The following is a 15,172-nucleotide window of genomic DNA, read 5'->3' on the forward strand; positions in this document are numbered from 1 at the left end:
CATTTCCACTGCTATCACCTTAGTCCAACCCATTATATATATACATATTTTTAATATTTTTATGTTTATTTTTAAGAAAGAGAGAGACAGAACATGAGCAGGGGAGGGGCAGAGAGAGAGGGAGATACAGAATCTGAAGCAGGCTCCAAGCTGTCAGCAGAGCCTGACGTGGGGCTCGAACTCACGGAACGTTGAGATTATGACCTGAGCCAAAGTCAGATACCCAACCAACTGAGCCACCCAGGCGCCCTATTGTCTTCTTTAAATAGGCCTGCGTGTGTCTGATTTCATCCTTGTTCCTCTATAGTCTGTTCACTTATACTGCAACCTGAGTGGTCTTTTAAAACTTAAGTCAGGTTATGCCATTTCTCTGTGCAAAACCTTCCAAAAGCTGGTCATCTTGCCCGGAACCAAAGCCTGAAAGGGAACTAGAAACAGCAAGACCAATTTTTATTGTGGAGTGGATGTGAATTCATAGGAGTTCTGTTTATTATGATGACAGCTGATCTGAAAAACAGGAGGAAAGTGATGGTTGGAAATAGAGGGGCAAGTGCTGGAGCAATTGTCCACAACTAGGCCTCTGGTCCTGTTTCCCTCCATTTTCCTCAGAGCCTTCCCTTCCCAACAATCTATAAAACACACATCTAACAATGCCTAACTCTCATGGTTAATACTCTTTTAATAATGCCTACTACTTTCTGTATAAAATTACAACTTAACCTGGCATACAAGATATTCTTCTAAAAAAAATTTGGAGACACAGAATTGGAAGCAGTCTCCAGGCTCTGAGATGTTAGCACAGAACCTGACGTGGGGCTCGAACTCACGAACCGCAAGATCATGACCTGAACCGAAGTCAGATGCTCAACCGACTGAGCCAGCCAGGTGCCCCTGGCATACAAGATATTCTATTGTTTTAAAGTGTATGGAGCACCAAATATATGGGACATTATGGTTGGTGCTGATTATAGTTAACAAAATATGTAGTCTTCACCTTAGTGGAACTTAACGGTATACTTGAAAAGACATGTGAAAAATAAGCTTGGGATTTCTCAACTCCTAAAGCTCCCTAGTTGTTTCACATTTATTGAGATTTTGATTTAATTTTCATTATTTCTTTCTGGCAAATTCCTACTTGATGGTCCAGATCTGTCTGGGCCATCACCACCTTTTGTGTCACCACACCCAGACCTACTTCATTTCTATTATTATGATGCCCTGATGTTTTTGTTTGCATCCCCTAGTAGACTAGTAATCTTGAAAAACTTGGTCTAGTCTAATGTGGGGCCTAGGCAGGACATTCAGGGGAGGATTTTCAATAAATGCTTAACATAAACTTTAATAACAGACTTTGTGAAATCTACAACTTTGTGGAATTTATTAGAGGGATATGAAGGTGCCAATGATTAACCAATCACTAGAATAATGCAGCTCTTATCTGTGTCCTTTTAAAAATGGCACTACAGGGCACCTGGGTAACTCAGTCGGTTAAGCTGGATCAGGTCATGACCTCATGGATAGTGAATTAGAGCCCCACATTGGGCTCTGCGCTGATAGTGCAGAGCCCCTTGGGATTCTCTCTCTGCCTCTCTCTCTGCTCCTCCCCTGCTTGTGCTCGCTTACTCTCTCTCAAAATATATAAACATTTAAAAAATAATAAAAAATGGCACTACATATGGATATACCACCACCACACTCGCTTTCATTTAGTACTTCTGTTTTATTCAAATGTCAAAACATAAGTTTCAAGTACAAATCGTAGTTATACTCAGTTTGTTTGGTTTAAAAACATCGATTATGCTTTGTTAACAACTTCCAAAACCAAATGTAAGTTGTTGTGACTAAAATGTCTCCCAGTCCATTTCTGGAGGATTACCCTTAATATATTTAGTAGCTACTCCAATTTTCACTCTACAAAAAGGAAAATGATGATGCTATAAGAAAAAGATAGTGAACAGTTATAATATGAAAGACTTCCTGAGAAAAACTTTTAACCATTGCTAGAGAGACTAAGAAGGATACCTGTTTCTGTTCCATATTATAGCAAACAGGTTTAAACATTCTGCAAAAGTGCATTTCTGGTCCTACCCAGCCATAAATAGATATCTCACATCTCTTATTACATCATAGAAAGCCCAACTTTTCATCAACAGGATTTAGAATCTGCATGAGGTTCTTTTCCTAAGAAAAAGGGGGTAAGAGGAAAACTCAAGTGTCTATAAACCAAATAATGAAGACAAATATTTAAATGTACTCTGATTTAAATACTTTCAAATGAGGTTGAACTGAATGAATAGCATAGAAATTTGTATCATCAACTTTAAAAGATACCCAAATATTTTAATATTTATAGAATCAAATGAAGTAACTTCCATTGTTAAGTCCCTCCAAATTTTCCCCACTGTTTAGTTTTGTTATATAAAGAAGGTTAAGAACTTATATTTTAGTGTGAACACATTCATTTCTGCTGACAGCAAAGCATAGATTTTCTTTAATGTTCTATGAAGACAAGGAATTAGATACCTAGGATCAAAGAACAAAACAAAACAAAACTAGCTGAGTAATTTGGTAAGTGCACAATATTAGGGTATTTTATTTAGTTTGACACATGGCTGTTACTATGACTGATGCTGCATGCTACTTTTAGAATTAGATGGTCTTTTCCTGAAGATTTAAGGCAGACTTCAATTCTATCTGCACACTCATAGTACTAAAATGGATCAAAGATGGTAAATAAATCAGACAAGTCAGCAAGGGAATAATGGCCCTTTTTATAGTACCAATTGGAAAGTTGGTATCATGCATTAGCAGATAAGACCAAGAACATAGCAAAACAAATCAGCAAAATATAGTTCTTTAGGGTACTTTTTCCATGAAATTTTTAACTACTTGGAAACTACCTGTTCCAATTTTCAAGATGAATAAAATTCCAATATTTTCAGGAAACAAATATGGGTAGAAAAAGGATAAACTAAAAAATGGTATCTTGATCTTCAATTTTAAAGAATTTATTTTCCCATTTGTAGAGTAACATTATTGTAAAATCCACAGTTACTGCAACACCTGCATTGCTTAAAGGGACTCCTAAGAATTTTGTTAAAGCATATTTTTAAAAAACTGAACCAAAATAATGTACATTTTATCTCCGAACGTTGTATCATTAAAGTCCACACAATGTCCTTTGTATTAAATCAATGTGATGTTACATAATGTACATGATCTCATTTTTATCCTAAAGGCTTCTGACCATGTATGATATCCAAGATAGATCCAATGCTTTTAATGTCAGACTGTAGAGACATTTACGATCCTAAACAAAAGAAGGAAAAGTTTTATATACAGGACGGAAGTCTGACAGTTTAGCTGTTTGCTGCATCTGCTTGGCGAGGCCATCCTTCTTCTTCAACTCCAGAGTCATATTCTTCTTCAGAGGATTCTTTTGTTGGAGCCCTATAATAAAAAGTCATCAGGTTTTTTAAAAATAAAAATTAGGTTTTTAAAAAATTTTTAAATAAATTGTTTAAAACAAATTTATTTAAATTAAAATTTAATAAAATTAAATTTAAATTAGCATTTAAATAAACATGATTTCTAGACTCAAAATAATGTATTAACCCACCTAGCTAAAAACAACACACAAAAAAAGTAAGATATTAAGAGCACTTTTAATATTCAGATTGTTTAGTGGTGAAATTTGGGAAACATTTAGATCACATAGCCAAGAGTTGCAAGTAATTTCCCAATATTTTCCCTAACAAATTTATTCCTGAAATAAGTTGACAAGGCTTCAACTGTGAAGTCTTAAAAAATCCATTTCTCCAGAAAAAAAGTAGAATCTATTATTTCAACTCAAATGCTTGACATTTAGCATATATCTGTAAGAAAGAAAGCTACAGCTTCTGACCAAATCTGATTTGCCTCAATTTAAAATTATGATCAGACCACCACAACTTCTTTCTATATTGTTATCAACCAATAAAAGACTATGTCTCTGAATAACTAACAATCAATTTCCTCCTAAATTATCTTAGAAGATACGCAAACATAAAACATAACATACCTTGTGACTTAGTTAAAACAGAGATCTAATTTTTGGTATGTAACATTACTGTCAAGCACTGTACAAGAAATATTTATGGAATAGGTCAGGTCAGTAAAGTATAGCCTGCAGGCCAAATAAAGCTCATCATCTGTTTTTGTAAATAAAGGTTTAATGGAACACAGACATGCTCATTCATTTATGATTATGCTATGAAGGCAGTGGTGAGTAAGCTGCAATACAGACTTGTACATCCCTGTGGTATTCATCTAGCCCTCTATAAGAAACTCTGCTGACCCCTGGGATAAATAAATGAAGCAGCGAAAAATGTGTCAAATCTGTCAACTGACGTGATACAACAGAAAAATTTGTGAAAGACATGAAACAAGTCACTCATAAATGACAGAATTAGCAGCAAAGTTCATTTAAATCTCTTCATTTGGATGACTTTTGTCTCTTATACTTGTTACAGGAAAAAAGTGCAGGCTAATTTAAAAAAATTTTTTTTAATGTTTATTTATTTCTGAGATAGAGAGAGACAGAGCATGAGTGGGGGAGGGGCAGAGAGAGAGGGACACAGAATCCGAAGCAGGTTCTAGGCTCTGAGCTGTCAGCACAGAGCCTGACGCGGGGCTTGAACTCACAGACCGTGAGATCATGACCTTAGCCGAAGTCGGACGCTCAACTGACTGAGCCACCCAGACGCCCCATAAAGTACAGGCTAATTTTAAAGATCAAATTTCAGACTCACAAAATACTATTATTCTATAAACCAAAATTAGAACATTTTTTCTATAGAAAATTTGAGATTATTACTTCCCTTATGAATATAAGTATGCAATTTTTGTGACAGACCAATAAACCATAGCAATAAAGAGCTGATTTTAACTTTTAGATTTGGTCTAGCTTGACAATACACTTTACCGGATATATCCTGGTTCCTTTTTCCCTTCTACTACTTCTTTATCAACCTCCACACATACGATATCAGAATTAGGAACTTCAAACATTGGTTCTAGTAACAGCTTTTCCTAAAGAGATAAAAAGTGATAAATTACATGGAAAACTGAGGTTACACAGAAAATACTTATATTCCATAGACCACCAATCAAATTCATTAACTCAACAAATATTACTGAATCCCTATTATGCACCAGGAACTGAATGTTGAAAAAATATCACTGTAAAAGCTTTCACATTCTTCATATTAAAGCAGCTGCTGACTAAATTCAGAGAGAATTCATTTTATAAGGGAAAGCTATTTATCTGTAGTTCTGCCTATTTAGGTCACCATGCACATATAAAAAGACTACACTTCTGGATTCAGATGTTCCTCAGCATTCCTAGTGTTACCAAAGAAGTCAACTGGTAATCCTTACTATGAAAATGATTTAATCCTAAACCATCTCTATCAAACTCTTCAATTTTGAACTATGACTTCAAATAACCACTTGTTTTAAGGGTTGCAGTAGATTTAAGGAAAATACAGTAGATCTTTAAAAAAGTATATAAGGTTTTTTTCTTTCTTTTTTTGAGATCGAGAGAGAGAGACAGAGAGGGAGAGAGAGAGCAGGGCAGGGGCAGACAGAGGGAATCCCAAGCAGGCAACGCACTGTCAGCGCACAGCCTGATGCAGGGCTCGAACCCACAAACCATGAAATGATTACCTGAGCCAAAGTTGGATGCTTAACCGACTAAGCCACCCAGGTGTCCCCATAAAATTTCTCTTTAAAAAAAAAATTTTTTTTAACGTTTATTTATTTTTGGGACAGAGAGAGACAGGGCATGAACGGGGGAGGGGCAGAGAGAGAGGGAGACACAGAATCAGAAACAGGCTCCAGGCTCTGAGCCATAAGCCCAGAGTCCGACGCGGGGCTCGAACTCATGGACTGCGAGATAGTGACCTGAGCTGAAGTCGGACGCTCAACCGACTGAGCCACCCAGGCGCCCCTAAAATTTCTTAAAAATGTTAACTATATCACCTACTCTTCTAGTTTGCATGTTTATAAATCTGTCCTTAATCAGTAACACCTGAAGTCCAGGCCTTCATTAGAGAATATAATCTCAGACTGTCTGTGATACATGTGTAGCTCCAATAAAAAAGTCCTATTGAGATGAGAGAAGTAATAATTAGCAGTTAAATTCTTAAAATAATAAAGTGGATAATGGCAGAAAATAGGCTGGGTCACTAGAATTTGTAACAAAATAAAAAATAGTGAGTTGCTATCATATGACAGAATTTAGGGGTAAAATATCATGATATCTGCAATTTAATTTCAAACAAATAAACAGAAAAGAATGAGGATTTCAATGGGTCTGAGAAGGTACTCCGGGGAATTTAGTCAAAAGGCCGGAGTAAAATGTTCTAAATTCTCCTTCCTAGATTTTCTCTATTTCATTAATGGTACTATGTGTGTATCCTTTATTGCAAATGCTTTAAAGTTCCTTTTTTATAATAACAAAAAATATAATCTACGGAGACAAAAAAAAAAAACAAACCAAAACCCATAAGAAACAACATCAGGCCAATTCTCTGGATATGCTTCCAAAGAAGTAACATGGAGGCTTAATATTTGCAAAACCCAGACCAAGAAATAATCTCGTTTTGTATAATAATGCCAACTTACCATTATGGACCGAAGGCCTCGTGCACCTGTTTTTCGTTCTAGTGCCAATCTGGCAATAGCTTTCAAAGCATCCTCAGTAACATTCAGTTCACACTACAAATACATAAAAAGAAATCAGAACTTAGATAATACTTGATGATATTTTCCTAAGATAGCTATAGAGCATTTGATCTATTAACTATTACTACCTCCTATCATTCCTAGTCTTTGTAGAACAAAAAGGGACTAGTGCCCTAACTTTACAGATAAAGACTGACCCTATCCCTTTTCAGGCTAAAGCATTTTTTGACTATCACTTTCTTCTTAGAAAATACTCTACTCATCATTCATTTTATAGAGTGTTACTAACCACCCTCTCATCCTACAGAACACAAAGGCAAAACTTTAGACAAGTCTGTCTACATTACCACAAATTTCAAAACAGAGTTCAAATTACTGATACTAAATTTATTAACATACCCAAAAAACACAAATCAAAATCCTTTTGGAACATCAGACTTCACAAAATTTTGGTATTAAACAAATTTTGGTTACTAATTTCTACTTCCAGAAAACGCAATATTTAAGCAAGGCAATTCTCTCTCATAGTGCCTTAGAACCTCACCTTCAAGCACTTGTTTCTCTCAATTAACCTATGAGAAGGCAATAGTATTCTGAATCACAAATTTGTCATTAGTCTTTGAAGATGTTTTCTAGATTAACATGGACTTTCTAGGACTTTATTCAACATTTATTGGACGCCTACGTATCTACATATTAGAGACTAAATGATGAATTACCATTTTTGCCATCAAGGAACTTAAGTTCTACTGGGTGGTGACAAATAAGCAAACTAGCATTTATAGCACAGCATATGCACATGGTGCTAAGGGAGCACCAGTGTGGGAGCGTTAAAATTAGGCAAGGGGACCACTGAAGGATTTAAGGAGAGGACTAAAATAACTAGCATTGTATTTATTCATTCACTAGATATTTATTAAGAATATCTATTTGCTGGGCACTATGTTCAATAATATAAAAATGATGCATTCTGGAAGTAAAAAAAGGAAGATAATGATATTTTGGTGGTGGTGGTCAGAAACAGACTTGAGACAGGGAGGCCAATTAGGAGCCAAATGCATAGGTCAATGTAAAGAATGATAAAGGAGCTTGACATGAGGTAATGGCAGTGGAATGAAGAGAAAGAAACTGATATTTAAAGACCCTAAGTTCATAAAACCCAAAACATAAGCTATGTGATCGGAATTGTGGGGATGTGGGATTGGATGTCTGGTTACACAGAAGTAGATGTGGAAGGTGATAGAACTTTAGACAAAAGTATATAAAAATATACACAGTATGTTGTAACAAAAGCATTTAGAATTTTAAGGCTGAAAGGACAATCCTGTGTGTATGGCTTGAGGGGTAGGGGATAGGCTACTGGTATAAATTCTCTCTCTATATATGTATACTTAGGCTTTAAGCTTCATTAACAATTTTAATTAAGACAAAAAAATAAAGCCAACTCCTAAATGTTTAATGTAACACGCTGCCTTTCCCAATACTTAGATCCACATTTAGTGAGGTATAGAAATACCAGGTATAGGCTGGTATTCTGGATAAGGAGGACTGCTTTTGCTTTTTGTTGAGCTAATTTATGCAGAGTTCCAACAGCAAAAACCCATAAATTAACTAAGTATGAAAAATAAAAATCTAACCTTATCCATGCTGAATAAGGCCTGGTACTGAGGAATAACAGCATTACGTGGCTCAGTTAGTATTTGTACAAGTGTTTTCTCATCTAGGCTATGCAAAGGAACTACCACAGGCAACCGTCCCACAAACTCGGGAATCATGCCAAATTCAATGAGATCTCTGGCTTCAACGTGACGTAATAAGCGATCTTTTTCTTCAATGTCTTGGTGAGTATTTGATTCTCCACTTCGATTGGCAAGGTCTGCAGCAGCTGCAGCCCTTCTGCCTTTTCCCAAATTAGATGGCGTTCCAAATCCAAGATACTGCCAAGAAAAGACAGGTATTATAAATAGTAGAATGAAATTGCATTGTACTAAGTACTCTGCATATATTTCTCACATGACCTTTGCAATAGAAGAAAGTTCTATTATCATTCACATTTTATAAGTGAAGAAAATGAGCTTGGAGAGGTTAAGTACCTTGACCAAGCTCTCCTTGCGGTAAGTGGTAAATCCAGGATTTGAACTCAGGCCTATCTGTCTTCAGAATTGAGAACTAAACCACCATTTAATAACCAACTCTCAAAGAATGAATTCTAGGGGTGCCTGGTGGCTCAGTTAATTAAGCGTTCGACTTCTGCTCAGGTCATGATCTCGCAGTTTATGAGTTTGAGCCCCGTGTTGGGCTCTGTGATGACAGCTCAGAGCCTGGAGCCTGCTTTGGATTCTTTGTCTCCCTCTCTCTCTCTCTCTCTCTCTCTCTGTTCCTCCCGTTTGCTTGCGCTCTCTCTCCCCCCCCCCCCCCCCCCCCCCCTGCTGCTTATATGCTCTCCCTAAAAAATAAAAGATTAAGGGATGCCTGGGTCGCTTAAGTGTCTGACTTCAGCTCAGGTCATGATCTCACGGTTCATGAGTTTGAGCCTCAGGTCGGGCTCTCTGCTGGCAGCTCAGAGCCTGGAGCCTGATTCAGATTCTGTGTCTCCCTCTCTCTCTGCCCCTCCCCTGCTCACTCTCTGTCTCTCTCTCAAAAATTAATAAAGGTAAAAAAAATTTAATTAAAAAGTAATAAAATGTGTAAGAACTATAAAAACGGAGATAGTAATTACTTTGTAACCAAAGTTAATTTTAGCGTAATAGCGTAAACAGTAGTAGTAGTGACTAAGGAACAAGCAGCCTTATGAGGAAATTATGCCCAAGTGTCTTAAGTCACTGCTAAGCATTCTATTAAAATCATGATCTGAGGTTGCAGCATACATCAACCTATGAGAATAACTCTGATTTTATAAAAAACATATAAGAATGACATCAAACAAGAATACTACTTTGCTGCAAAAAGCTGGGTATCGGGGTATCTCGCTGGCTCAGATGGTGGAGCATGTGACTTGATCTCAGACTGTGAGCTCAAACCCCACACCGGCTATAGTGATTACTTATAAAAATAAAATCTAAAAACAAAAACAAAAAACACCCATTGTTTAAAAAAAAAAAAGCTGGGTATCTAAGGTGTATGGATCTTGCTTCAGTCAGTATAAAAGAACTATACTCCAGGCAACCGTCAGAATGTTTTGACATTTTGGTATTTCATACAGCTTTGTCAGAAGTACAAGAGAAGCACATGGTCAGCCTAAGTTAAAAATCCATTCCTTGGGGCTCCTGAGTGGCTCAGTCAGTTAAGTGTCCGACTGACTGTTGGTTTCACCTCAGGTCGTGATCTGTTTGTGAGTTTGAGCCCTACACTGGGCTCTGCCCTGGCAGTGCGGAGCCTGCTTGGGATTCTCTCTTGTTCCTTCTTTCTGCGCCTCCCTCAGTCTCTCGCTCTTTCAAAATAAATAAACTTAAAAAAAAAAAATCCACTCCTCTGACTCTCCACATGGACAGTAGTGTATCAGAAAAAAAAAAACAAACACCTTCCATTCAATACTATATATATATTTATTATATATATAAACATACATAAAAATACACACATTTATTTTGTTATATGTTTTGTAAATTATATATAATATATAATTTATAATTCATATAAATATATATTTTAATATATTAAATTTAATATTTATTAAATTTAAATTATTAAATAAATATTAAATACATTAAATTATATTAAATTTAATATATTAAATATAAATATAAATATTTATAATTTATATAATATAAATATATATTATATAATATATATAATTTATAATTATATAAGTATATAATTTACAAAACATTATAAAACACTGGAAATACAAACCTGAAGACAGCCATTATCCTAAAGGGGCTTATTCAGAGTGAGAACACATGAAGGCGTTAAAAGTATCACAGGACTGTACAGGATTGTAGCAGTGGAAGTAGGAAAAGAGGCACATAGCAGGGAGGGAGGGTAGAAGATGATCAAGAAAGCCTTCACAGATAAACTGCCTGATCAGTTTATCAGACTTGGTAACAGACTGAGTCTTAAAAGATGAACATATATTTGCCAACTTGATTGAGGTAGGGGAAGCCATGAACAAAGGCAAGAGGAATAAAAGTTAGGAATGCAAGCAGTCTGATATGGTTGGAATATAGGTGCAGTATTTAATATTGTACCCCTGGCTTTCAGTAAGAGTCGATAAAAACAGCCACATGGATGTATTTAATCCTCTGTAAAATCACTACTGACGACTGTCTTACATCTCTCTCTTTTTCATAAAGATCTATGTGACAAACTCTTTTTTTTCCCCCCACACCCCCGAGCTCAACACCTGAGCTGAGATCAAGAGTTGGAAACTCAACTGAGTGAGCCCCTCAGGCACCCTGACAAACTCGTTTTCAATCTCGGTCTCTCCTGAAGACCTCACACACTTCCTCTTTCAGATAATAAGAACTAGAGCCCAGGATATCTCCCTACTTTTTGTTAAGAAGTTCAAATGACCTACAACCTGAACCTTCCTTCTACATGTTTCTGATCTCTTTTTGGACATTACTTTTAACTGTTCTTTTCTACATGTTCCAAGTTTCAAATTTTTTGGAATAGCTAATTATAATTAAGTATCAGAACATGTTCTTTGTTTTTTTAAAGTACACTCTACACCCAACATGGAGCATAAACTCACGTCTCGAAGATCAAAAGTCTCATGCTCTAGTGACTGAGCCAGACAGGCACCCCCAGAATTTTAAATATAAAGTTATCTCCCTCCCTCTTTCTCTCTCATGTACACACAATGAAATAATTTCTTCCAATTTGTCAGTCTAAGCAGAATTTCAAAAGCAAAAACAAATTAACATGAAAAATTAAAACCTAACCTTATCCATGTTGAATAAGGCCTGATACTGAGGAATAACAGCATTACATGGTTCGGTTAGTATCGTACGTGAGTTTTTCTTACCTAGGCTATCCAAAGAACCACCACAGGCAACCATCCCATCAGCAGCATTATTTTTTTACTGCTACTAAACTACTACTTACACTAGTGGGTACAAAGCCAAGGAGACTTAAAGCAAGCAATGTAGCACAGTTGATCTATGATATATTCATTTAGGTAGAATATTATGTTATATAAAAGAAATCATTTGTGGTTACCAATTATGTAAAACACAAAAACATGGAAAATACTGGTGTGTTTTGGGCTGCTTGACACTATGTTGACATTACATTTTATTGTAATCAATCAACAAATAGTTACTAGGCATGTACCTTGCAGATATGAAGAAGTGCTCCATCCTAATAACCCTTCAGAAAAACTTACCTTTTCATTTTTCCTCCTGCTGATGATTCTGTCTAAGCCATTGAAAGCACCAGATGCAACAAACAGGATGTTTGTTGTATCAACTTGTACTGTTTCTCCACGTAACTTGCGGGAATTCTTTTCTGGAACATTAACTATCGTGCCTTCTAGTAGTTTTAATAACCCCTAAATAAAGAATAAATTATTTATAACATCATTGTGTAAGTGTATTATTTATTGTACTTTAGATAATGAGATTCAAAGGGGAAAATAATGTGGTTATGGTCAATGAGCATAATTAAAGAAAACTCCCACATTGCTACAACTAACATGAAAATCAAATGCACTATCACACTAACAATTCGTAAATTTATTTGGAATAGTTACAGACTCCTGATGCACTCAGGAAATAGTCAACTTAAAAAGCTGCTTTTGATGGTAAAGATAGAATTCTGACCTAAATACAGGATTATGACTCTGTAAGATGGTAGGCAACCATGGTAGGAACATTGAAAATTTGAAAATAGTTGATTTGTCTTTCATAGAAATTAAAATTCTTTTCTACTACTACTATTAAACTTTGAGACTACCTATATTTTGGGAGGCTTTTATAAAAAAATTATCTAGCACATTTTATAAGTGTGACCTTTTTGTCTTGGTCAAAATAAAAATGAAAGCAATTTTCCTTACCCTACAGTTTATGTCATAATTAGTTACCAATAAAAAGTCAAGTTGCAAATAGATCATTAAGACTTCACTTATGACTCTCCATGAAATGAAACACTATTTTATCTATTTTATCCTATTGTCAAGTGAAAAGAATAAGATACATGTACATACTTCATTTATGTCTAATTAGAACCAGAACTTTCAAGAGTCATCTAGAAATGTTTAACTGGGCCTCTAAAGAATAAAACCAACAAAAATCAAATGTCATTTTTTCTATTCTTTAAAATAATTTTAATTTCCTAAGAAAGGTAATTTGGTACTTAAAATCACCAATAGCTTTCTGAACTACTTTAAAATGGTATGTGGAGTCTGGGGTGGAAGAAATAAACAAAACAGAATCTAATTGAATGCGAAACCAAACGTACAATATTTGGGAGGTTGATGTATTCCCTTCCTTTTAGTGGGCTTGAACAAAATATTCAACTGCTTACTTGCTGAACGCCTTCTCCACCTACATCCCGTAACTGATGAATGCCTGGCACACTGCCAATCTTATCTACTTCATCCAGAAAGACAATTCCTATAATTTAAGGAGGATTCTATTTATAATATGAAAATGATATACACAAGATAACCTCAGTTTTAAAAGACTAAGTAGCTAGAGAGCAAATATATACAAAGCTTAATTTTATAAAAATACACTGCCTGATCTCCCATTCATCATTGTGTAAATGTTTTATAATTTATTTCATAGAGCATCACTAGGGTATGATAACAATTCTGACATTAGTTATCTACCCCACTAATGTTTTCAGGTTCTTTATTCTAGGAAGCTGAGATAAAGGTATAGTCTTGAAGCAGGAGGTATATACAGTGCTGGTACTAGCAAAACTTTTTACTCTTTCCCACCTATACTCTTGTCTTAAAGGAATTTGGACAAGAACTTGTCAAGCTCTTCATGTAAATAAGGACAGATGATAGATGGGGAAAGGAGAAATGCAGCATCTAGGACATCCTGTAGGTCAACAAGCTAATCTGTTTCTAGATTCATCCTACACTCTCTTGCCCTTGTCCTCCTAACCCACCCCAGGATCAGGAGTCTAGAGGGAAGTCAGAACAGGAAAAATAATGATAGCATTAAGGATCTAATGGAATAATAATCTGGCCTGTTTTCACCCTCGTACCCATCTTATGACAATAGGGCAAAAGCAAACTTTGTGGCCCTTAGTATGCTAGAAAATGTTTAACATAGCTACCTTTATACAATTACAAAGTTTTATTCCTCAACTCAAAACAAGAATTATAGGATCTCTTAATGCTTTCCCAATAGTCTACATCTGGGGATAGACAAACTATACTGAAAACATACCTTGCTGTGCTTTTTCTACATTATAATTGGCATCTTGGAGCAGTTTGGCAATCACAGATTCAATGTCTTCGCCTACATATCCAGCTTGAGTCAAAGTTGTACAGTCACAGATAGCAAAAGGAACATCAAGGCATTTAGCTAGAGTTTGTGCCAGCAGAGTTTTACCTACAAATAGAAATAGCAACTAAAAGTTTACGAAAAATATGTTGATATAGAATTTCTCTACAAAAATGTAAAATGTATTAAATCTAAATAGTATATAATAAAAAATTACTTATACATCTTTTCTCTACTATTGTTCAGATTTAATGGTATGTTATTTTTATTACTCCTATTAAGATGTTAGGGATTGGGCTAAAGGGCATTGCCAATTCCTCAAATTCAGCCTGAAGTCTATGCACAGATACTGATAATGTATCCAAAGGACTGGCCCTTAGATTTCTTCCCAAAAGCCAGAATCCCCCAATCATAAGACACAGCTTACAAAATCATTTATATTCTTTTTTTTTCTTTTAAATGAGTAATTTTTTCAGGAAGTTATTTACCTGACCCAGTTGGTCCAAGCAGCAAAATATTACTCTTTTCAAGTTTTATGTCATCATGGGAAGAATCCAATACTTCACCTCCTCGTTTTTCCTGAGGTATTTGTTGATTTACCTGTTGCTGCATTGATGCTCCTAGAGCATTACCATGTGGACTAATTCCAGCAATCTGAAGCAATTCTGAAAGAATGACAAAGAAATTCTTAGAGCTTCATTTGCTCTTACTTGAAAAAATACCCAATAAAACCCTAAATCTAAGACCAATCACATATTTAGAAAAACAAATATTCTGATATTCTGTCTTACCTCAAAAGGAAGAAAACCTCAAATTATCTAGTCACAAATGTAAAACATATGATTATTCAGGGAACCTTAAGTAAAATAAATGGATTCTTTTTACCCTCCGTATTTATGTAAATCCCTTTAACTTAAGGGAAGGCAGTGTAAAGGAAGGAGAACAGTGCTGACAATCACAAAGCTTTAGCTTTGGTCTTTCCATTGTGTCTAAAAAGATCTGTGATCCTGGGCTAGTCATATAAACTTTGTGTTTCTGTTTCCTAA

At 35.5% G+C, this 15,172-nt stretch overlaps 1 protein-coding gene across 1 annotated transcript in view; it reads right to left on the minus strand.

Moving 5' to 3' along the window:
• Positions 1–1,700: 1,700 nt before the first annotated feature.
• The window catches only part of CLPX (caseinolytic mitochondrial matrix peptidase chaperone subunit X), a 40,806-nt gene continuing 27,334 nt past the window's right edge, over positions 1,701–15,172 (minus strand). Inside the window, exons 7-14 of the mRNA XM_049611773.1 lie at positions 14,615–14,791; positions 14,070–14,234; positions 13,192–13,280; positions 12,053–12,217; positions 8,364–8,663; positions 6,667–6,759; positions 4,964–5,070; positions 1,701–3,450 (exon numbers count right to left, since the gene is read on the minus strand). Coding sequence (XP_049467730.1) covers positions 3,360–3,450; positions 4,964–5,070; positions 6,667–6,759; positions 8,364–8,663; positions 12,053–12,217; positions 13,192–13,280; positions 14,070–14,234; positions 14,615–14,791 — 1,187 coding nt within the window. The 3' untranslated portion in view covers positions 1,701–3,359. The remainder of the gene's footprint in view (positions 3,451–4,963; positions 5,071–6,666; positions 6,760–8,363; positions 8,664–12,052; positions 12,218–13,191; positions 13,281–14,069; positions 14,235–14,614; positions 14,792–15,172) is intronic.

Source organism: Panthera uncia (genome assembly GCF_023721935.1).
Source record: "Panthera uncia isolate 11264 chromosome B3 unlocalized genomic scaffold, Puncia_PCG_1.0 HiC_scaffold_1, whole genome shotgun sequence".
NCBI lineage: Eukaryota > Metazoa > Chordata > Mammalia > Carnivora > Felidae > Panthera > Panthera uncia.